The 23,114-nt window shown below is 42.1% G+C and overlaps 1 protein-coding gene across 2 annotated transcripts in view; it reads right to left on the bottom strand.

The window, feature by feature from the left end:
• The window catches only part of Lyrm4 (LYR motif containing 4), a 115,427-nt gene that overhangs the window by 76,491 nt on the left and 15,822 nt on the right, over window positions 1-23,114 (bottom strand). For both annotated transcript variants that reach the window (NM_001400908.1, XM_087589636.1), the window contains 1 exon segment: window positions 20,298-20,418. In NM_001400908.1, the coding sequence (NP_001387837.1) occupies window positions 20,298-20,418 (121 nt within the window).

The raw sequence follows: 23,114 nt of genomic DNA, 5'->3' as shown, positions 1-23,114 counted from the left end.
AAAACCAGTAGATGAAAAGCTGCTGGAGCTTTATTTATTAGGAAAGAAATAGATTATTAATTATAGACAGTAACAGGATTTTTTTTGATGGAAATATCTGGTTAAATCCATTCTAACAATGGACCAAACTAAGTATGAAACAATAGCACAAAAAAATTGTTTCCTGAAATAAACAATGGAAACATAGCTGATTACCCACATAGTTTTCTTGACAAGGATACAATTCTGAGCATGTCACTAGACAATAACCTGACAAAGTCAGATGGGGGGGGACATTCTGGGCTAAATATGCCAATGTCATGAACATTAATAAAGAGCACACAAGAATTCCATGTTAAAGACTGAGCAGACATGACTACAAAATACAATGCTCAACTCTTGCATAGATTCTTAATTAGAAGCAAACCACTCCTTCTGTCTTCAACAGCAACATGAAGGGGACTTTCTGATACCTAGGTGTCCTCTTGGATTTGGTTAACTTGTCTTAAAGGATTACATATCTACTCAGATGGCCCTGACTTGAACCCCAGCTCTGTAAAGTCACTGACTCTGGGCAAGTCATTTAAATAAACAGGGTCTGCTTAGTTTCCACCCTTATGGCACTCTGAGGATCTTCTCTCTGCCCAGTGTGTCTCTCTTAGGGGAGCACATTTGCACTGACCAGGACAAGATGCTGTACTCTGTGGAATGGACGGTGCAGCTCTGGAAGAGCTACTTAAATAGGCACTGGCTCTTTAACTTATAGCCCTTTGGCACCACAGGCTCGATTGTCTTTCTTGCCGAAGCTCCTCCTTTCACATGCTAAATATTCCTCAGAAAACAACCTACAACACATCAAATATTGGCAGGAATCTAAAGCTGTAATGTCTGAAGTTATCTGTACGTATGATTTATTGTCGACGTTTCACTGTTATAACCTGGTAATTAGGAAATATTGATAAATGCAAACATATTATTGATGTCAATTATAAAAGCACAAGATTGACGAGCTTCTCAAATTGCTCTGACAGCAGCAGTTAGAGAGTACTGCCCATCAATACACATCTAGCCACCCCCGATACAGAGCAATTAGGCTGCCAGGAAACAATGCTCTCACAATAAAAATGAGAATATTCAAACAGATGAGCAGGGAGGCAAGAGGAAGCTCTATCAGAACTTCAATTGAAGACCCACTTAGTGAAAACCAGCACATACTAGGGATTCAGGATAAGGCAGGCAAATAAATTAATTGAGTGAAGAGAACCAAAGTTCCAAAGAGGAGACACAATGTTATTAGAGATAGACAGAAGAAGTTTTAAGATTGAAAATCTAATTGGATTAACAATAAGGAAGCCTACATTTTTATGGTAGCAGCTGAATTTGTATAGGGAAGCAGCTAGCTTCCAAAACACTTTAGATACCTATCACCTGACACTCACTGTGCTGAAGACCTCCATGAAGAAATAAAAAAGGCAAACCATCCTGTCCAAATGGGAAGAACATTCCCTTTCATCCCCACACTAGGGAAGGGCCACAAGACAGTGAAAATCAGGAGTCTCATCTAGAGCTGTGGGCTGAATCATCCTGTGGTATTTCTCAATCATTCCAACCAGTTTCTCTTTTGAGCACTGTAAAGTTAGGAAGGGGCTTTTTATTACAGAGTGGAGTTTATAGAAACCAAAAAAGTCAGGCCCAAGGTTTACATTGTACTATGTCTGTCTCAGCCTTCCTTAGATGCTTCAAAGCTGGCCTTCTAATTCAAATCTATATGTTTGTATAATAAAGGTATACATTATTCTATACATATGCCAACTCATGTGCAGTTGGAAGACTACAATATAAACTATAGGTATGAACAAATGCTTAGGAGAATGTCATAAAACTGGAATCCACACATACTGTTGATGGTAATACACAGTGGTGTTGCCACTCTAGAGAACATGGCAGTCCCTCGCAAAGTAAAAGCCTGACCACTCCACTCCTAGGTATTTACTTAAGAGAAATAAAAGTATATGGTCTGAAATATCTTCTCAGAAACTTGTACAAAGCTGTTTAAGAGGACAAAAAGGAAACAACCAAGTACTCTTTAATAACTTAGGAGTGAGTAAATTTACAGGGAGTACAGTCCAGCAACACGACAGAATAAAGTACTAAAATATGCTACAGCATGGATTGACCATCAAAATGTGTTATATGAAAGGAGTTAGTCCAGGCATAAACTACAGGCAACGTCCTCCTGCTCTGCTTTGCTCCGGTCTCCTTCCTTCCCCTCCTGTTCCTCTTTGTCAACTTGACACAAGGAACCTCAACTGAGGAAAAAGTCTAATCAGATTGACCATAGGAAAATAGGTAGGGCATTTTCTTCATTGATGGTTGACACTCAAGGGCCCAGATCACTAAGGGCTGTGCCATCCCTCACAGGTGGTCCCGTGCTAATTAACAGCAGGATGAGCAAGGCTCAGGGTGCGAGTCAGTAAACAGCACTTCTCCATGGTCTGTTTCAGCTCCTGCCTCCAGTTTCTCCCCGACTCCCTTAAATGATGAACTATGAGGTGGAACTGAAACTGAAATAAATTCTTTCTTCCACTAGTTGCTATTGGTCTTGGTCTTTTGCTGCCGACCAGCACTTGAGCAGGGATCAGGTCCTGAGAAAGGGAAGGGGTGTTGGTGCAAGTGAAGACACAGTCCACCTGTTGACATTGAAGCAAGTGGCCCTGAATAGCTCAAGCTGCCTTTATACATCACAATCCTGCTCACCTGAGCAGTGCTGTTGCTTGTTATTTTATTTAAAGAAATCATAACATCAGCTTCATAAGCTCCATCAGTACAAAAGCCCCTCAACAGTTTCCTTTCCTCTTCTCTATCTTTGAAATAATTTATTTCCCCCACTCATCAAATCACATCCATCATAAAACTTTTTTCTTATTGCAGACAGAGATGTGCTCATTGTACCAAGCAACCTTTCCTGATCTGCACTCATCACTTCCTGATGAGATTTCTATTAATTGGATACAACTTCTCCGTTTTTAAGTCTCTATTGATCAGACACAGCTCCCTAGAACAGTGATGCAAGCACAGGACCCACTGCTCTCCAGGACTGCCACAGGTTCACTGTGGTGACTGTAGTTATTTCTCTAGGAACATGATTACATGTCCCCGAATACCCACGATTAATGGTCACTTCTGGAGGATCAATAGAGGCAGAAAGAGGAAAGAAAGGGTTTACCCTTCGAAAAGAGTATTGAGGAAACAATCATCCACAGTGCTTTGAGCCTGTGTGGTCTTGACTTTGCCTGGGACCATTCTTGGACCTTCAGTCTACAGGAAGCCACTTTTGGACAAGGTGGACCACAACCTGCAGGTTGTTCTAATAAATCCCTTTCCATATATATCCATTCAATAAGCTCTGTTACAGTAAAGATTGCTTATACATATTTTCAGACTGAAATGGTCAAAGAGATTGGTACGAACATGCTAGTCTTCACATAGTCACGTTGAGAAAAAACAGAGTAGGAAATTTCTGAGTAATATCCTTAGAAAATTTTGCTGTACAGGTTAAATTAATCTAATTGAGCCTAGACATATTCCTTCAAGTGCTAGGGCATTTGGCCCAGTGCATCAGTGTCTGCCACAACACTGGCTCCCACGCACCCACTGCCTTGCTCAGCTTCTACAGGTCTCTTTGCTGCCCCTAAGTGTTCAGATATCTGGCGGTGTGAACAAAGCAGGCCACTGACAGTTGTAGGTAGGTCTGAAACAGACCAGAGGGTTGAACACACTCCTAACAACAGTCTTGAATAAATTTACAAGCATTTTTTCCTGGCATAGAGCTAACATTTATTTTCTTTTTTTTTCTGTGCACTCTATCTGAATGAAGAAAACTCGTGCATCTCCCTTCATTTCACCTTCACTTAGAATCTGACTTGGAAAAGTGATTCTCATGAAGATACTGTGTGAACACTCTCTTACCAGGGTTTATACAACAGTCTATTCACAGAGGTGCAGGGTGAAAAAACCTACATTGTCTATGCAGAATACTTTCCCAAATAACTTAAACTTTCCCTGGGATGAGTGCTCTATTCTAGAAGGTCTGCTATTCTTCTGACATTAAACTTACTCTGCTTGGCTGTTAATGCTGTCTTGTGGGCTGGCGAGACCAAGAATATAAAGGAGCCTACTGGCAGCTGCAGATCCTAAATTAGATCCCAAGTTCCACACGGTAGATGGAGAGAAGTGTCTCTCTCAGATTGTCCTCTGATTTCCCCATGTCTGCGGTGGTACATAGAGACCCAAAATAAATAAATAAAAATGCAATGAAAAAGAACACTATCTTTCAATATCACCTTCAATTCCAAAGAGTGTCATAAGAAATATGTACTCTATCCTACTGAGCAAAACCACAGGGAATTTTGTTACAAGGAATTTATTTATAAACTCTAACTTAAACAGCTTCCCAATCACTGTCAAAGTGTAAGAGGATAAAGCAGCCCTGGAATCAAGGCTTAGTTTGGAGATTTAGAGATCAGGGATGATATCACATCAAAGCAACTTGCTCATTGTCTAGTTCTCTGGAAAGTGGGGTAGACAAGATGACTGCAGGAAGGTAAGGGCTCTTCTTAGGCTTAGTGTGAGACACGGTTTCCCAACAGGGGCTGTATTCCCCAACCTCTGGGAAAGCTTCAGAAATGCTGGAGCCTGGGTCCCACTCTCAGAGACTCAAATGCAACTGCTCCACAATGACTGGTTATTGGGACTTGACAACTGCTCCACAATGACTGGTTATTGGGACTTGCCAACTGCTCTACAATGACTGGTTATTGGGACTTGCCAACTGCTCCACAATGACTGGTTATTGGGACTTGCCAACTACTCCACAGTGACTGGTTACTGGGACTTGCCAAAGTATCACAGATGGGACTCTATTGTCAAGGCTGGGTCTTATTTGTGCAAGGTCAAGAGTCTTGTTTTTGAAGTTTTCAATAAAGACCAGATAGTCTTGGCCTTCTCACTAGGACAGCATAAAATAGAATGCTAAAATAAATGTCAAGTGTCCCACAACATTTTGGGGTTAAGATTAATTTTTTTCTCTTCTCTTGAGAGAACCATACTAGGGATGTTTGGAGATCATGGCTTTTTTCTTTCTTTTCTTTGCCCAATATCATAAAGTGGTTCAGAAAGAAAAACTCTGCTTATGTAAGATCTAAGGCATCTGAGGAGAGGGGGCACTTGATATAGAATAGGCTACTCTTCTAGGTTGGTTTCTTGTTTCCATCATGAAAAATAGGGGTACGCAGATGGCCAACCTCCAGTCATATATGCATGCTTAACATGTCCTGGGTATACAAGTACATGGTGGATAACCAAGTTCTTCCCTGTTTGGAAAAACATCTTTAGATTCTTTAGGACTTGGAACAAGTTTAAGCCTTAAATTGCCATCAACAGGAATTTGAGCTGACTCACCCACCTATGTAACCAATTCTCAGTCCAGTGTGATTTACCCTACTAAGTAAAAAAAAAAAAATGACATTTTCAGCTAAGTTTTTTTTTTTTCCGGAGCTGAACCCAGGGCCTTGCGGTTGCTAGGCAAGCGCTCTACCACTGAGCTAAATCCCCAACCCCCAGGTAAGTTTTTTTAATCTCTAATTTAATTTTTAAATTTTTAAATCCAAACAGAGTCTGAATCACTATAAAAGTGTGGCAAGATAAAAGACAGCACTGAAAAAAAAAAAGGTTTAGTTTGGACACCAGAGGTTTAAGAGGGTTGTCCCATAATCAAGATGAGCTGGCCATTACCTAGTTCTCAGGAAAGTAGGACTTGAATTTACCTTTCATGGATCACTTCACTGGTCAGATGTGATTCTTTTTGTTGGCTCTGGTTTATCTCTTTAGCCTACTGGCTGTTCTAGAAGGAATCTTCTTTCTGATACTACTGATAGTGAACTTCTGAGCACCCCAAGGGCTTGAAGTGGGTGCCTCCATCATTGCTGACTCCTGGTGTTAAGGGATTACTCACTCAAGGTTATAGAAGTATACATTAGATCCTATGCTTTTATAAAGTCCTATTAAAATGCAATTAAAAGCTCTGAAGTGTATATTAGTGGTTCAGAGTTTGATCTGCAGGAAGGCTCACACAAGTAAAATGTACAGTGCTTGTGAGACTGGCATTCTGGGGAGACATAAGCCCTTTATCTGTTGTCACGGAATGGCCATAACCAGATTCAACTTTAAGGGCTCTCATTTGGCTTCTTCTATATTCTTGGTAAATTTGATTAAACAACAACAAGTCTGTGTAGACAACACACCTAGCAAGAACATTACTTTGTGTATATTCTTGCATTTACAGGCATGTATGAGTTCACAAAATAGTGCCCTCCCCTAGGTTACAATGAGTAAATTACAGTGTCCTGAGCTGTGTGTTGATACTGTCTGTACTCCATGAAGCTGAGAGGGAACGCAGCTCAGTAAGTAGTGCTCAGTCCCAGGACTTGTCTTTGATAGTCTACGTATCACAGGCAGGCTGACCCACTGGTTCCCATCTCTTATGTACAATCGGAAGAATTAAAGCTTTATATGCTTCCCCAAGAAGGTGCCCAAGGGAGGCATGGCTACTGGAAGAGCCATGCTATACGACCTAGCAAACTGTCTTTTTCATTGTGCACTTTGTGCAAGAACTATTTCCTTCAAGAGTAGCTTTGCAAAGTCGCATTAGCTACCTTATTCACTTAATTTCTTCCAAAATTTCTCAGGAAAACACTTTGTGGCAGCCAGGTTTCTGTTACTATAATACACGAGAGAATTAACTTAAAGTAGGAAAAGGTTTACTTTGGCTCTGTTTTGGAGAATTCAGTCTGTGGTTGGTTGTTTATGACACTGTAGCCTGAGGTGAGGTAGGGATGGTGGGTGAGTGCAAAGGCACTCAGGGGCTGGGAAGTGAACAAGAAAGGAAGGGATAGAATCCCATAGTCTGCAGGAGGGCACAAAACTCCAATCAGTGACCAAACCTCTTCCCATGGGCCCTACATCACATAGGTTCCATTGCATCCCCAAAGCACAAAGTTGGAGACCAAGGTTTTCCCAGAGAGGACTATGGGGGAATAATTAGGATCCAAAGTATAGATATACCATGGCTGCCAACTACAAAGAGAAAATATAATGAGTTTTCATTATTGTTCCAAGGTATGGGTAAATGTTAGCCTAAGAATTTTTGCTTTACTGATGACTTCTTCCTCAAACATGTGGAGTGACAATGAGCTTTTAAGAAATGCAAATGTGTCTGGATCACTCCTTTACAGTTAGAGCAGGCAATGTCCATGCTGTATTAATATGGAGGGTACTCTCTTAGGTATAAGGACAGCCAGGACAGTGGCTGTCCCCAATGAAACAAAGCCATGTAACACCAGTAAATCAAGGTTCTATTGAATCTCTCTCTCTCTTGCTCTCTCTCTCTCTCTCTCTCCTTTCTCTCCCTCCCTCCCTCCCTCCCTGCTTCCTCCCTCCCTCTTATTTTTCCTGCATCCAGCATTGGATCCAGGACCTTATACACGCCACATATACTAGCACTGAGGTACATCCCTAGCTCTAAGAAAACAAAGAAACACACAAGCATTTTCTATTCCTTGTCTATTTCTATGGAATAATGTATCTTAATAAAAGCCTGTCCTTTATCTGCCAAAGGAAGACTGTTTCTTGAACCAGACAGAGGGTACATGCATGTATTCCTCCCAGAAATGGGGAGGGGGAGGCAGGAGGATCACGATTTGCAGCCAAGCTACAGAGTTAGATCCTGTCTCAGAAAACAAACTATATAAACATACATGATGCTCAGATTCCAAAGAGCCTCATCTGTCGTCTGTATCCATGGCTTCTCCACATGTGGATTCAGTCATCTGTACTGACTATGACTTGTCGTATTCCCTAAGAATGTAGTTTAGCAACTATTAATACAGCACTTTAATTATATTAGGTATTATAGGTCATCTAGGGGTAATCAGGAGAAGGTATGTATGGATTATGCTAAATTATTATACCATTTTCCATCATAAATTTGAGCAACCATAGGTTTTGGGGCCAGGCGGTGGGGCTGCTAGAGTAGTCCTCTGCAGATAGCAGCGTCCTGTACTTTGGCAGCCTACCCCTCGAGACACGCCCTGATGCCCAGGAATAAAGTCTGCAATGAGCATTTCAGGGATGGAAGCCGAGTTTCATGCAGGATTTAATAAGATTCACCTTGTTGATCATGTATGTCTAAGTCTACAGTGGAATGAGTATTAATTTATTTCCATTAGCTTGCTGTCTGGAACGGCTGGTTGCTGGGACCATTAATGACTGTCCTATTGCTCTACCTTTTAAACTTGAGAGCACCTTTGTTCAAATAATGATTAATCTCTAAAACTAGCTTGCCCTACTCAGTGCTAATGTTTTTTATTTTGTTGCTTAGCAGTCTGCATTGTGATAAGAACACTGACATAAGCTAGATTATGTGGAATGAATTTCTGTCTGTTCCTTGCGAGTCTCTCATTGGACATGCTTTTATCCACATATGATAAATATTTCACAGTAAAGCTGTTATCTGGAATTTGGTCTTCATAGCTCCACTTAAGAAACTTTGAAAAGTAGTGAGATGAGACTTCTGTGTGACAGGTGCCCTGTATGGAAACTGGCACGCTGGCAGGCCCTCGAATCTGTGTGGTAGGATACAACTGCACAGTGGACTGCCTAGAAGACAGGCCATAGCTACTCCTTTGTTGCACACTTACAAATCTGAAATAGAATTGGGAACACCTCCATGGAGACTCACTTCAGCACAAGACTTTGAAAGCTGTACAGGAACGATCTGAGCTGCACGAAGCTGAGCAGGCTGAGGAGTCACCCGTGTCCCCTGATTCTCTGCAATGGGGACACTTATGTCTGTTCACGCTATAGGGAAGTAAGTCTCACGGAATCATTAATGTGAGTTCATAAGGCCTGGATATGACAACTAGGTCTAGAAATCATTCCTATCCAACTCTTCTTGCCCAGTTTTCAGGCTTGTCAGTGGGCACAAGGCAGAGCACTTAGGAACGAATGACATTCTTGTGCCAGCCTGTTGGAACTCACCTCACATTATCTTTCTCCCCATGTTCCCTGAATGTGGAGTGGGGATGCAGATGGGGAACAAAGGATTCTGTTTCTAGAAGATTTCCTTTTTGTAAAATAGATGGTCACACTTCAGCCAGAGTGGGATTAAAGATGAGTGTAGGTTAGTTATGGTGGTATTATTCACTAGTCAATGGCTTTGCTATTTCTAGAATATGTTGGTACATATTTCAGTCTATAATCATAAAAGAACCACCTGGTACACTGGGCAAGCATTTTTGCACATTAGAAGTCTCGTGGTCAAAAAGGGTGACTCCTTGGTTTACAGGGCCCATCAACACCTGAACTAGAACCAACCCTGAGTTCTGGTTTGAGCACTGCTCTTTTATTAAGTGTTTGTGGAATAGTCAGTAAAACTATGGGCACACAGAGCAATAGGGTGAATAAGAAAACAACCCTGTCTTCATGGAAGCTTGACGATCAGAAGGGTAAGGATGACTGAGAAAAATGCCATATCAAAGCATGCTATATAGAAATGCGTGAACACATCTGGAAACTAGTTCAGAGTATCCAAATCTCACCATGAAAGGAAGGCGAAGAAATAGCACTGGAGGCCTCCTTCAGTGCTAGTGAAAGAAGAATGGCTTCTTGGGAAAGCCCTGTGTGCTGCTAGGGCTGTGTGCTAGACATGAATTGTGAGGCTGTAAAAATGCATGGTCATCAACTTGTAGGAAAAACCAAAATGGGCCGAGCTTCCAGGAAGAAACATACTTTAGTATTAGGAAAAATGTGGGCAAGCCACTTAGACAGCTCCAAACTGCAGATACAGCTCCTGATTATTTAAAAATAAACAAAAACAAACCCATTAGGTTTGGCTCTATTGGCAGACCTTGTTCAATGTAAGAAGATACTTTATTTTCGCTTCCTTCCTCCCTGCTCCAGTCACTGTAGCAGCTCTTCTGACTTCTAGGACAGGAACGCTCAACAGGGAAGCAGTCAAAGGTCTTTCTCCTTGAGGCCTTTGTTTCAGCTGATGGTGAGGAGCCCAATGGACATAACCAGGCATTACCTAACCCAGCACACAATCTCATCATGTATGTGCCACCAAGGAGTCCTGGACAGTCAATAATGGTGGCAGCCAGTGATACAGTCTGTCTTTACTCAAACCCAGCACTGACCATTCACAGGATGTTTTGGGGAATTTAACAAGTATCATCATTTATTTTTATTGTCAGAAAATATCAAGTATAAAGAGAGTATGAAGTCTATGGAACAGCTTCTTTGTGTGGGAGTGGTGGTTCCAGGTCAGAGCAGGTCATAGCTCTTCTGGTTCCTGGGACAAAGTCTGTGTGCAGGTACTTACAGAGCTGTTATGGTTGGTCTCTATCTGTGTAAGCAATTCTTCAATGTCCTCAAATGGCCTCTCAATTTAGATTGATAGATGCACATTATTTATAAAAAAAAAAATTCTGTTTCTCAGGAACTAAGTGCCTAATTCCTTACTTTTTAAAGGCTAGGTCTAACTGGAAAAAAGGAAAATACTTATAACTACTTATTTCTACAGTAATATAACTTGACACAATGAAGATCATTATGACATAATAGAAGATTTACAGCTAGCCTATGATTTGTGATTGACTAATCCTTGAGATGACAGCTGTGACACTTAGCTCTGACTCAAAGCTTGGTGTTTTAAAAACATGCCCAGTGTAGAACTACTTAAACCTCAAACAATAGGGCTAGAGAGTGCAGAACAGGGGTAGAGCAGATGCCTCAAATGTTTGAAATCCTGGGTTCTATGCTCAGCATTGCAAAAGAAAAGATGATGATTTATTCCTCTGCCTTCAGGGGAAAAAACTCCACAAAAAAACCCCCCCAAAAAAACAAAAAACAAAAACAAAACCCCAAAAACTTAAACAATGAATACTTTCAAAAGGGATGAAACACAATGACCAAGGAGAGAGAGCTACTGAATAGGTGTTTCCACTGAGGTATATCTTGCTCAAACATGTTTCTTCTTTTACATCACTCCTATTACAGCTCAGGGAAAGCAAAACCAGAAAGAACTCAAACAGTGACTGAGAATGAGATGTGCAATTTACCTTCCAAATGTTACCCAGGAAACTACACTTCATAGACACGCAGGGAAAACGCAACTGACCCAAACAGAAGTCCACCTGGGCTCATAAGTGCTCAGGAAATGAGTGTGCTTTGCACCAAAGCTGAGGTCATCATCTCCTCATGGAGGATACCAGAGAGAAACTAAATCAGCACAAGCAAGAAGGAAGCCATCCCCTGCCCTCCGTAAAAGATACAACATTGTCCTTGTCCTCATGCTTCCTAACATGGCTGGCTTCAGCTCTGATTTTGTGAACGGACAAGCTGAGTAGGAGCCGTGAAAAGCTTCCCAGTGAAGGCTACTTTGCCCATAGCTTGTCAGGAAAAGCACAGTTGGGGCATTCTGGCAAATGCTTCTTAAGAGATGGCTGGACTTTAGCACGCTCTCAATGTGGTCTTCATACTCTTCTTTTTGAAGGTAGTTTTAAAAGAAAGGGCAACGGAGCCTGGCCTGTAGAAATCAACTCTCTGTAAGCTGCATAGGATGACTGCATCAATACCACCTAAACGGACGTGTAGGAAAAGGAAAAAAATACATATACCAACACTCATACTCAGAGCCTATTGGCCTTCTGTTAAGACAAGGCCACCAGGGTATGACTCTTCAGAGAGCTGGCTTCAAAGTGAGAATGGTGTGAATGTGTGGGTCCCTCTCTTCTAAAGTCACCTTTACTCTCTTCTAAGTCTGTCTCACAAGGCTATCATCGTTAAGAAATTAACACAAAGCATCCCAAGAGCTCTGGGTGGCCTCTACATAGAGTGGCACAAGGAGGAACTCCAGACACACACACACATACACCACCACCGCCGCCACCACCACCTTCTTTCAACATGACTCTGCTGCTATATGGACATAGTGCAGTGGTAGACAAGCAACTTGCCTGCTTGACTCTGCTGAGATTCTTGCCTAAGAGTTTACATTACTTACCACTGCTCAGAGACAGTTCATGGAAAACCCCAGGAACCATGGCTCTGTTGACTCCCTGGGGGTTGGATGATTGGGTGAATGGATGGACACTATTATAAAAATTCCCTAGTGAAATTCCTGTCAAGTCTAGGCAAAGCACCAGCACATCCATTCATATAGAGTACTCTCTGTCTAGAACATGCTAAAGAACTACTTGAAGAAAGCAGGTTTCTCCTGGACAGACAGGGTAACCTTGTTCTTTGCATGTTCATTCTGGAGGGATCTAGCACACAAGCAGACTGCAAGCAGATAAGAAGCATGTTCTTTGCAGGAATGCTGACTGGAAAGACTTGCCTCAGACTTCAGGGTTGACTGGAAACTCCTACAGAAAGCAGGGAGGCAGGAAATTATTCTAAATTCTCACTGAAGCGATCTTTTTATAGCTTCAGAGCAGCTATATATTGAACAAACAGAGGGAAAAAAAAAGTAATGTTCTATATAGGCCAAGCTATAAAACTAAACTACCCTTCTCTTTGCTCTTTCTTAAACTTCCACAGGGGACTGAAGAATATTTCATTCATCCTGAAAAGCTGAAGAATATTTCATTCATACCCCAAAGCTCCATCTATCCAAAAGATACAGGGTTCACTTTGGGTGCAATTCCAGTCGCTGTATATAAATTCACATTGCGTCTGTGAGCCTGTTTATTGAGGTCCAAGACAGAGTATGGCCATCTCCTCTGCTGACTACTTTATTATCACTTTTTAAGTGAAGATCGATCCCCGGAGCTAATCTCAGTTGATCTATCTAGGCATAGGGAAAAGTATTGCCAGAAGAGGATTAAAAAAAGATTAATTTTTATTTTATGTGTATGGATGCTTTCCCTGCACTTACGTCTGTAGGAGATGCCTGGTGCCCACATAGGCCAGAAGAGGGCACTGAATTCCTTGGGACTGAAGTTACAGATGTTTCAAACATCCATGTGGGTGCCAGAAATGGATAGAACCTGGGCCTTTGGCAAGAGTAACCAATGCTCTTAATGGCTGAGCCATTTCTCAATACTTTACGATAGGATTTAAACTCCGTTTCTGTTAGAATAAATGATGGAATCGAAAAGATCTAGATCTGAGAAAAACCTTAATGAAAAAGAGCATTTACAAGATTCTGATGAACCTCATAATCCTCCTCAGGTCTGTCGCCAGAGTAGGTAGTCTGTAATTATGAAAGGAAAAGAGAGTATCATGGGGAACTGCAAAACACACAATGCTTTAGACTGAGGTAGAAGATGTGTTAAGCACAGTGGAGAAGCCCACACGGTACAGGGACGAGGAGCTAAGATGAACCAGTACAGCCATTCGGGAGAGCTTAGAAAACATTTTAATTCTTTCCTTGCCTGCAAGTTATATTGTTCTTTAACTACTGCTTCATTTTCTGGCAAGAAAACAGTCTAGTTGTAGTTTCTCTAATCCTTCTAAGATTCTTCTCAGAAATAAAAGAAGCAGGGCTGGCAACATGAGAGAAGTAACTGAGTTCAGTAGCAGAAGCATTATGCCAAGACAAGAATTTGTAATTTATGATGAACAAACACTGGTGCACAACTTGGCTCATCTACAGCCTAAACTCAGCGGAATTAGGTTCTTTGTGAGTTATGATCAGCGAGATCTCGACACGAATAAGTGTATTTGAAAATGTATCAGTAGTTTCTGCAGAGAAGGAGGGATGGATTTTTATGGGAATCATGGGAGCTGAGAACTAGAAGTAGCTTTAGAAATTGGAGCATAATTGTTTCATTTTTCCCAACAAGCAAACTGAAGGTTCATAGATATAAATTTGCTAGTTTAAGCATCAAATGACTTCAGCTTCCTACTCTTAAATACATGTACATAAAGCATCTAATTTTACTGTTTCCAATTAGAATTAAATGACTAGCTGTAATTTACTTTGGGGTGGTTTTTAATTGTAAAAAAACACCCAACATAAACTTTATCATCTTAATCATTTTCAACTATATAGTTTAACAGTGTTAAACTATGATCAGACTTTTATCAATGAGATCTCTAAAATTTTCATTTTCTGAGATCTAAACTGCGTACCCTTCCACACCCTGCTTTCGGTCTATGGTACCATCATTCTGTTTCTATCTCTCTGACTGTGACCAGTATGACCTCATAAATGTAATCCCGCAGCAGCCCTATTTTCATGTCAGGCTATTTCACTAGACATCCTACCCTCAGGATGTACCCATGGTTAGCTGGGGTGACTCACACTATAGGCCACATAGCTATCTATCTGTCTGTCTGTCTGTCAATAGACATTTGGGTTACTTGGACTTTTTGACTTTTGTAGACAGTGTAAAATTCTTTCAATGTGTTACAAATATCCCTAATATAGGAGCCAACCTTCCTTTAGCCACTAAAACCACAATTAAGTTTTATGTTTTTGATCCAAATATTCAATAGTACTTCGGCTAAATGTGTGCATGTGAAAGATATATAGGATACACTATCTTTCCCCTGCAGAACCTAAAACAATCATACTTTTTTCAAAGGGTTTGTAGGATGAGAAATATGAGGTAGATTTCACCTTCATTCTCATCACCATCTGGGGTCATGGCTCACACAATGTACAGTGTCAGACGAGGACAGAGGTATCCGTTACCCACTGCTCATTTCATAGCAGCTCATTCAGAGCTCCTGGAACAGTTCTCTGGAATAATCCCTTAGAAGCAGCAACAGAACAGCAGAGAAAGTAAGAACAAATGTGGTTTGAAATGCTTTTGGCAGTCTATAGAAATAATTAAGTTCATACTAACAAACACCAAAAATACTTCACCTTGTTCTTACATATGTTCAGACTAGCCAAATTCTAACCCCCTATATCTTCAACATAGCACACTCTTGTCAACTCTTGACGGCTTTCACAATAGGTTCTTAATTCTAACCCGTCTGCTGTCTGAGCTGCAAAGTTAAAGAAAGGAAGTTTAAGAAGAAACACTGGAGCCAAAAGTAATGACTATTGGAGAGCTGGTACCGAGATTACCATGGCTGAACCCTGACATTATCTGGAACCAGAGCATACACACTCTATCTTTTTATCGCACAGTTGCATACAATAGCATGGATATATTTTTAAAACTCATACTTGGGCAATAAGAGAAACTGTGGTTTTCTGGTTGCTGCCTTTCTATCAAAGAACATTTTAGTGACTCCTGTCCTTGATAAGATTACCAAATACTTTTGAAATACTTTTAGTTCTACATTCAGCAGTGTGTGGCCAGAAACATCTCAAAACAGAACAATTCTCCTTTCCTAAGATCTCAGACTCACCTAGCTCACTACATTATGGAAAAGCTCTGTGGGATATACTCTCTCCATCAGTGCACCCTAACCAACTTCCCTAACCAGGTTTCCTGCTCTAATGAGAACCCAAACTCGAGTGTCATCTCACTCTAATGACCCCTGATGGCATGACATAGGTGGAGCTCGAGTGTCATTTCACTCTAATGACCCCTGATGACATGACATAGGTGGAGCTCGAGTGTCATTTCACTCTAATGACCCCTGATGACATGACATAGGTGGAGCTCGAGTGTCATTTCACTCTAATGACCCCTGATGGCATGACATAGGTGGAGCTCGGGCCTTCTCTCTCGAGCACCTTGGCTTTCATCTAGTTTTCAGGCAGAGCTGCTAGGGTACTTAGGATTTAGAATTGGGATTCCTGAAATCTTCAGATGATTTTTTTTTTTTTAGATGAATCAGTTTAGAAAGCTTTCAAGTAGAGGTGCTATCAGTTAGGACTTGGTATGCATGTGTCTAAATGAATCACCAATACAGACTCCGAAGCTCCTGGTTGGCTGCTTGCCCCGTGTCCCACTCCTAAGTCTCTTCCTTTCTTGCCCACAGGCACATGGTGATTAAGCTATATACAGAACAAAGGTCAGAGCATTACTTCATAATAATACTCAGAAACCATTTCTTCTTTGATGAACACATGATCTCCATGAACACCCCAGGAAAGAGGTTCCAAAGGGCTAGCGATGCTGGAGTTATTTCCCCAGCCACAGTAGCGAAGAAGTACAAGGCAGGTAATAAACCACACTACAGTGCTCACATTATGTTCCTTTAAAAGGCAAAACGCCAGCTAGGTGTGGTGGCATACGATATCCCTTTAACTCTAACATCTGGGAGCCTGAAGCTAGCCTGAGCTACACAGTGAGACTCTAAGAAACTAACAACAATGCAAGAAAATGCAAAGAGTATGGCAAACCACAGACTATAGTCAACGAGGATGGTTAACGGATAGCAATTACAGGAGGGGCTGTGGAATTCATTTACCAGCAAGAGACCCAAGACAGACTTGGCTGACTTTCTTGCTCCTTTCCTGAGGTGGAAACACCATGGGCAGTTCTTTGCTGCCCAGACCACCGGTGAGCTACTCAGTCAGGCCTATTCACAATCTGCTTTTACAGTCTGCCTCTATCTGGTCCACATCTTAAATCTCACCCAGCCTTTCTGATCCCACCTGAAGAACGAACAGAGGGGTAGATATAGTGAGAACTACTCCAGAACTTGCTTTTGGCAGAGAAGCTAATATATGCTGCTTTGGGCTAGTGTCTTTCCAGGGGCATCTCACGCAGATCGACTGGTAGTTTAGCAGAAGGCAGAGTGGCACCTGGCCCTGAGATTCGATATGGTGGATACAGCAAAGAGACTTGAGACTGGCACACCAGACTGCAATTTTCAGGGAGAAAGCTGTCCCAAGAATGTCAAGGAAAAAAACAAGTACATGTGGGACCATTATTATGGATAAGAAGCAGGAGGCTGACTTGCTCACCATAAAAGCAAAGCCAAGCAATTTGTTTCTCCCTGAAATGAGAATAATCCTTACCGCTCTGTGAAGGTTAAGATGCCACTTTTAATCCCTTGGGGTTGCCACAATGAAGATTCAATATCCTTCATATGAAGAATGTGGAAGGAGAGTGAATGACCTGAGGAGAGGCTGAGGTAGGTAAGTGACACTCTTATCCTTCTGGGAACAGAAAGGCAAGGATGACTTTTATCTATCTGTTTCTGCTGAGCCAGGAGCTAATAATGTCCATGAACTTCTGAGTTTGCTAAAGAATGGGGATATCTGAGCTCATGTCTGGCATTTGGCCTTGGAAAAAGCATTCAGCTTTCCTGAACCTCGGGCTTTGTTTGGAGAGTTCTTTAAAAATTTCAAAATCTTACTGGGCTTTTGGTAGCCTCCTAGCATCAGGGACAACTGAAATGACAGGGGAAGCTGCCCTGGGAAGGGTGACTAGCAGGCTACATCATATGAAGTGGGGACTTCAGCTGGGGTACTGTCTTTAGCATCTGCGTACCGGGCAGCTGGGCTGGTGTCCATGGCTTCTGGTTCAAAGGACTGGGAGGAACTGTGGCTGAATTGTGTGGCTGGAGTCCACCAGATCCAGAAGAGGGCTTGACAGGAAGGAGACCACGCAATTTTGGCAGCACAGATCCTTTGCCTGAGGTGATCTTGGGACAAACTGTACATTTCCGTTTAGTTAACAACACTGGGAGTTCGTTCTCTGTGAGACTGTTCTTTACATGGTAACTGAGAACGGCAAATACTTCTCACATGTCACTGTCATCTCAGGGCTTGGCTATATTACCTAATCAAATGCTTACCACAACTCTGCTGCTCTCACCTGCACTCTCCACTAGGCACTGAGTATCCTGCTCAAGGTCATACACTGGGAGCTCAGACTTGGACTTAGTGCAGACTGGTCCTTGTGGATGCAGTGACACAGGTCAGATCCTGTCCTCATGGGGTGGGTCAAAACAGATAAGGCTCTGAGTACTAATATTTTAGGTACTGATAAGTGCTTTGAGGATTAAGGGGCATGTAGCCACAGAGGAGAAGCGTACCCTGGGAATCTGGCTGGATTCCTCTGGAAAGTGGCGGGTGAAGGCTGGATGTGCATCTGGTCTAGTGATGGGAACAGTGTGGGTGAGGGGCATGAGAACACTGAAGGTCCTCTGAGGATCTCACGAGAATTACTGTCAAGATGCTTCTTTGAAGCCTCTGTGGGAAGTTCAGCAGGACAGTGAGTGGATCTTTTTTTATTTTTTGGAAGATGATCACATCGGTGTGCAAACAGAGCACAGGGGATCCAGTGAGGCAACTCCGATGGCTATGACAATGGCCAGTGCAGAGGATGCTGCGACAATCTAGTCTCCTCTTCTCCTTTAGACCTTTGCTCTAAGGCCAGTTTATGGCAGCTTATAGCCAGTAGGCTCAGCAAGTACTCTACTATGGTAAGTGTGGCACTTGGATTTGAAGACTTGATGGGAGAGGACAAACAGGAATCAGCGGGTTGCTCAGGTATAACTCAGGTTGCTAAGTTTTCCAGTGCAGTGAGAGTACTGCCTTAGTCAGGCCTGTCTGACATGGAAACCTGTGGCTCTACTAAGTTACTATGGAAACCCTGGCCTAGAAAGGAGGCAGTGTGCATCCCTCATGAGGAAAGTGCGGTCACTGGGCTGTCCTGAGGCAGACACCTTGAGGCAGGTCCACTGCTCCTGATGTTCCGGCCTGTTCTCAGTGTATGTTCACTGGGAAGTTGGCAGAAGGCCACGGTCTGTCTGGTCTTTGTATTTTTTGGTTTGTTTTCTCTTTCTAGTTTTGGGGATAGACTTAAAGGGCCTTGTGCACAGTGCGCAACTGTCCTATCATGAAGCCATGACCTTAATCCTGGCTTATCTTTTGAGAGTAGTTTCAGCATTTCAAACCAAGAGGCTACTGTACAGGCATTCACAGATGACATGAGAGATGGTGGAGGAGATTACTTACAGGTTGTGTTTCTAATACAGTTTGTATTCTGATCATGCTTGTTGACCTCTACACAGAGAAACGTGCAGAAGAACCGATTTATTTTTCTGTGTTTATATAATGCACAGACCTAAGCTGCTTATTTTCCTAAGTTCTACTGCTAGAGGATTCCATGAAATGATCCACCCACTGGAGCCTGGAAAGTGCCATTGGCCTCAAGTTTTCCAAGTGACTCATGTACCTACAGCTCTCAAGTATATGCAAATGTGTGGATTGGCCTTTCCCTGGTGACCTTTTCCTGTCAGGCTTTTAGCTGATGATCATTTCCTAGGCATGTGAATGTGGCTGGCTGGATAGTCTCTCTCTAGATAACTGCAGAACTCAGAGGATTCTTCGTCTTGATGCTACTCTGGAAAAAAGAGTGCTCCACTATGTAAGCAATGGAAACAGACTGAATCTTGACATAAAATGCAAATTTCATTTTTAATACCATTTTCTTGTTTAGCTTCTATTTTGAGACAACTGTGAAAAGCAGCGGGGAAGACTGGATGTGGTGAGATGTTGGCAAGCAGGCATCTTCTTAGGGGGAACCAACAAAGCCCGCACCAGAACACAACAGAACTTTGGAAATGTTCACCCTCCACACTTCATAAACAAATTTGCTATAAGAGTGAAAACAGATGAATAAAGAAATGGAGCTATGCCAATTTGAAGAAAAGAGAAATGGGAAGTTCAGGGCAGAAATTCAATCAATAGAAAACTACATTAGTCTTTGACACTTCAATTATCCAGAAGTCAGACACTACAGTGTTGCACTAGCCAGGAGACCATGCTACATACAGGTGAGGCTCACCTTACAGAGGTCAGGAAAAACAAGCCGGAGTCAGGGTGATGTGGAATAAAATGAAAAACACCCCTCAGCTCCACTGTGGGCCAGCATGTAATCAGATATGCTCTGCACCCTGTGCCTAAAAACACACCAGTCACATGGTAACATACATGCTTATAACCCACTCTACTCATCTTATATTCTGATGACAAATGTTAGTAAAGGAAGGATATATTTATGCTTTGGTATATGCCACATAGCCATGTACAGAACATCATAAAAACACTTGGATTAAGACACACTGAAACCATGAACTTCAGTAAAGCCTGAGAGCTCAGTTTCTTAGAAGAACCAGGCCCCAGAAGTCCCAGAAAGCTTGTATTTTCCTGCAGAATGCCCTTGAATCTGGCGATAGGACAGTTTATCTCTGTATGTCTGCATTAGGAAAGAGGACAGTGCCTCGCCATCCTGCGGTGTAAATCACAAACACCAAAGCAGTGATGTCCGATCACAGAGGGAATGTCACAGCTGAAGACGAATAATGAAGAGCAGTCTGTCACTGAGCCATCTTACCTGTCTGCGGATTATTTCAAGGTCTCTTTTGGCTTTATTCACCAGGGCTTGAATTTCTACGGGGTCTTTTACATTCTTATTTTCTCGGAAGGCATCTCTTATTCTCCTGACAGCATACATTCTAATGAATTCAGAGAAAAAAGAAAAGATGTCAGCAAGTATGAGATTCTGCCTTTAAATGAATTTAAAAGATTTTTTTCTCTAGAATTAACGGCTGAATATTCTCCTACAGATAACCCAGTTTGATCTTTGCTTGTCGATTCGAGGATGGCTAAGCAAGCAGATCTAGGAAAACAAGGCACACACAAATGGCAAACTGCTCCTTAGATCACTGGCTCTTCAGAGTTCTGCACGTCTGATTTCCCTTCATTAGCAATTAGCAATTTCCCTTCATTAGCAAGGGTAATTAACCTTTGCTATGAAGAGGCAAACCACGAATGGAGACAAATGATGCACTTCATATGCACGCACGAGGACAGTGATGAGCCTTTTCATTCCTGCCCGTTAGATGACAACTGGGTAAGCAGGTCCACGGCATCTCTGGTGTACTTTTTTAGGACACACTGTCACCTTCATGGCACCAGGCATTTTAATTCTACTTTTTCTAGACAGGGTCTTGCCATCTAGGCCAGGGTGGTATATAGCTTGCAATCTTCCTGCCTTAGCCTGAGAAATACTGGGATTATAGGCATGAATTACCATTCTTTCCTTAATTATAATATATTCATATTCTCTCTCTCTCTCTCTCTCTCTCTCTCTCTCTCTCATTTCGTTTTTTTTTTCAAGAGCTCTGTGTAGCTCTGGTTATACTGGAACTCCCTGTGCAGACCAGGCTGGCCTTAAACTCAAGAGGTTTATCTACCTCTGCCTTCTGAATGCTGGCATTAAAGGTGAGTGCCATCACCACCTGGCTTAATTCTAATATTTTCATCTACTTGTAAACTGGTTTTATAACAAGATCTTGTGGCTGGAGCTCTAAACCAGGCAAAATGTGTGCCTGACTACTGAGCTCTGCCCATACCCTCAACCACTGCTTTAATTCTTCAACTGGGATTCAGCAAAGCTTTTGCAAGAACATCACAACCTAAGAAGTCATCAATACCCTGATTTTTTTTTTTTTTTAAGTAACAGGTAAGTGGTTCAGAACACCTAAAAGGAGAAAGAACATTTCACAGGATGGAAATAAATGTAAAGTTCCCCAAAGTTTAAGAACACCAGAGAGTTTCTTAAAATGTTCTACAACTCAAACCAACTTAGCTCAACGTCACGTTCAGAATACTTGGCTCTACACTTTAAAACCTCAGCTTCCCAAAGCCTGCATCTCAGAAGTTTAGCATATATCTCAGAGTTAGATCCACGTCAGCTGGACAGCAGGCGCAGTAGGTAAGGGCGTTTGTTGCTTCAGCATGGCGATCTGAGCTCATTCCTGGAATCCACATAAAGTTGAAAGACAACCAGTTCCACTCTGTTGTCCTCTGCCCTCCATACATGAACTGTGGGATTTGTATGTTACCCTCCCCGAGACAAACATGGGCCCACACACATGCACACCCAAATACAAAGTCAGAAATCTCATTTCAATTTCTAGACATTCCTTTGACATGACAACACCACAGTGTCCTTCTATCCCCCACACCCCCTTTGGCACAGGGTACTACTGGCCTTAAGAGGAGACTCCACTGGCTCAGAACCACAAAGGTGTTTTAGCCTGGGTAGTTTCTTTCCCAGTTATGCCACTCTACTTTAACTGATCAGTTTTGTGAAGGTCAACACAATCCACATGACCCCTTACATTGTGGGAGGACTAACCACCAGTTATTTTAATCCTGTTTTAACCTGTCTTTTACTTTTTTTCTATTCCCCCTTTAATGCATTTAATTCTGATGACTAAGGAAAAACATTTATCATTAAACACATTGTGATGATCAGCCTGTTGCTTGTATCACTATGAATATTTCAAATAAAAATGTGCAGTGCTATAATGAAAAAGTCGGCCAGCCCTTACGCAATTCAGTAACAGATGATCCTCAAAGGGAGACGCTATCGGAAATTAAGTTTAACAGTCACGTGGCACATAATACATGCACTCTGTGCAAAGAGCTGGGTGTCAAAAGGACGCAAGCCACGATCACAGCCTCCAGCACGTGAATCCTCACACCCATGTTAGAATCCAAAGAAAGACCCGAGCAGTTAACGCATGGCCTCTCATTCATCATTTTTCATCAGTATTAAAGTGTGGACTGTCTGCCTACACAACCTAAGTCAAGAGTCCCAGTGACAACATAGCTCAACTCTGCTATGTGGTCTCCTTGGAGTAAACTCCCAACCTCCAACTGTCCTCAGTACTGGGTAGTCCAAATTGTCAACTTGCCAAAAGCTAAAACCACCCAGGCAGGGCTCTTACTGAAGGATTCCCTGTATGAGGTTAGTCTGTGGGAATGTCTATGGGGGAGCATCTTGATTATTAACTGAGATGGGAACATCTACCCTGAAGGTGGGGGCACCATTTCATGAACTGTTTAAACGAGAAGAAAGCTAGCTGGGTCCAAGTAAGCAAAGAAGTGTGTATGCTTCCTGCTCTTGACTGTGGATGACGTGACTAGCTGCTTGAATTCCTGCCTGGAGTTTTCCTCAAGGAGAGAGGTTCTTAAATCTTCCTGTTGTCTGCTTACTGGTTTATCCTTTCATATCTTCACATCTATGCCGTGTTGTAAACCTTTCTGACCTGATCATCTGTTTACTTCTCGGGATTAAGCCTCACGATTCACCAGGCCTTAATCCCCAGCTAACTAGGTGGACTACAGAGCACTACATTTT

Source organism: Rattus norvegicus, chromosome 17, assembly GCF_021556685.1.
Source record: "Rattus norvegicus strain SHRSP/BbbUtx chromosome 17, alternate assembly SHRSP_T2T, whole genome shotgun sequence".
Classification (NCBI taxonomy): domain Eukaryota; kingdom Metazoa; phylum Chordata; class Mammalia; order Rodentia; family Muridae; genus Rattus; species Rattus norvegicus.
The sequence above is the reverse complement of the archived record's forward strand: the minus strand, read 5'-3'. Positions and strand labels throughout refer to the sequence as shown.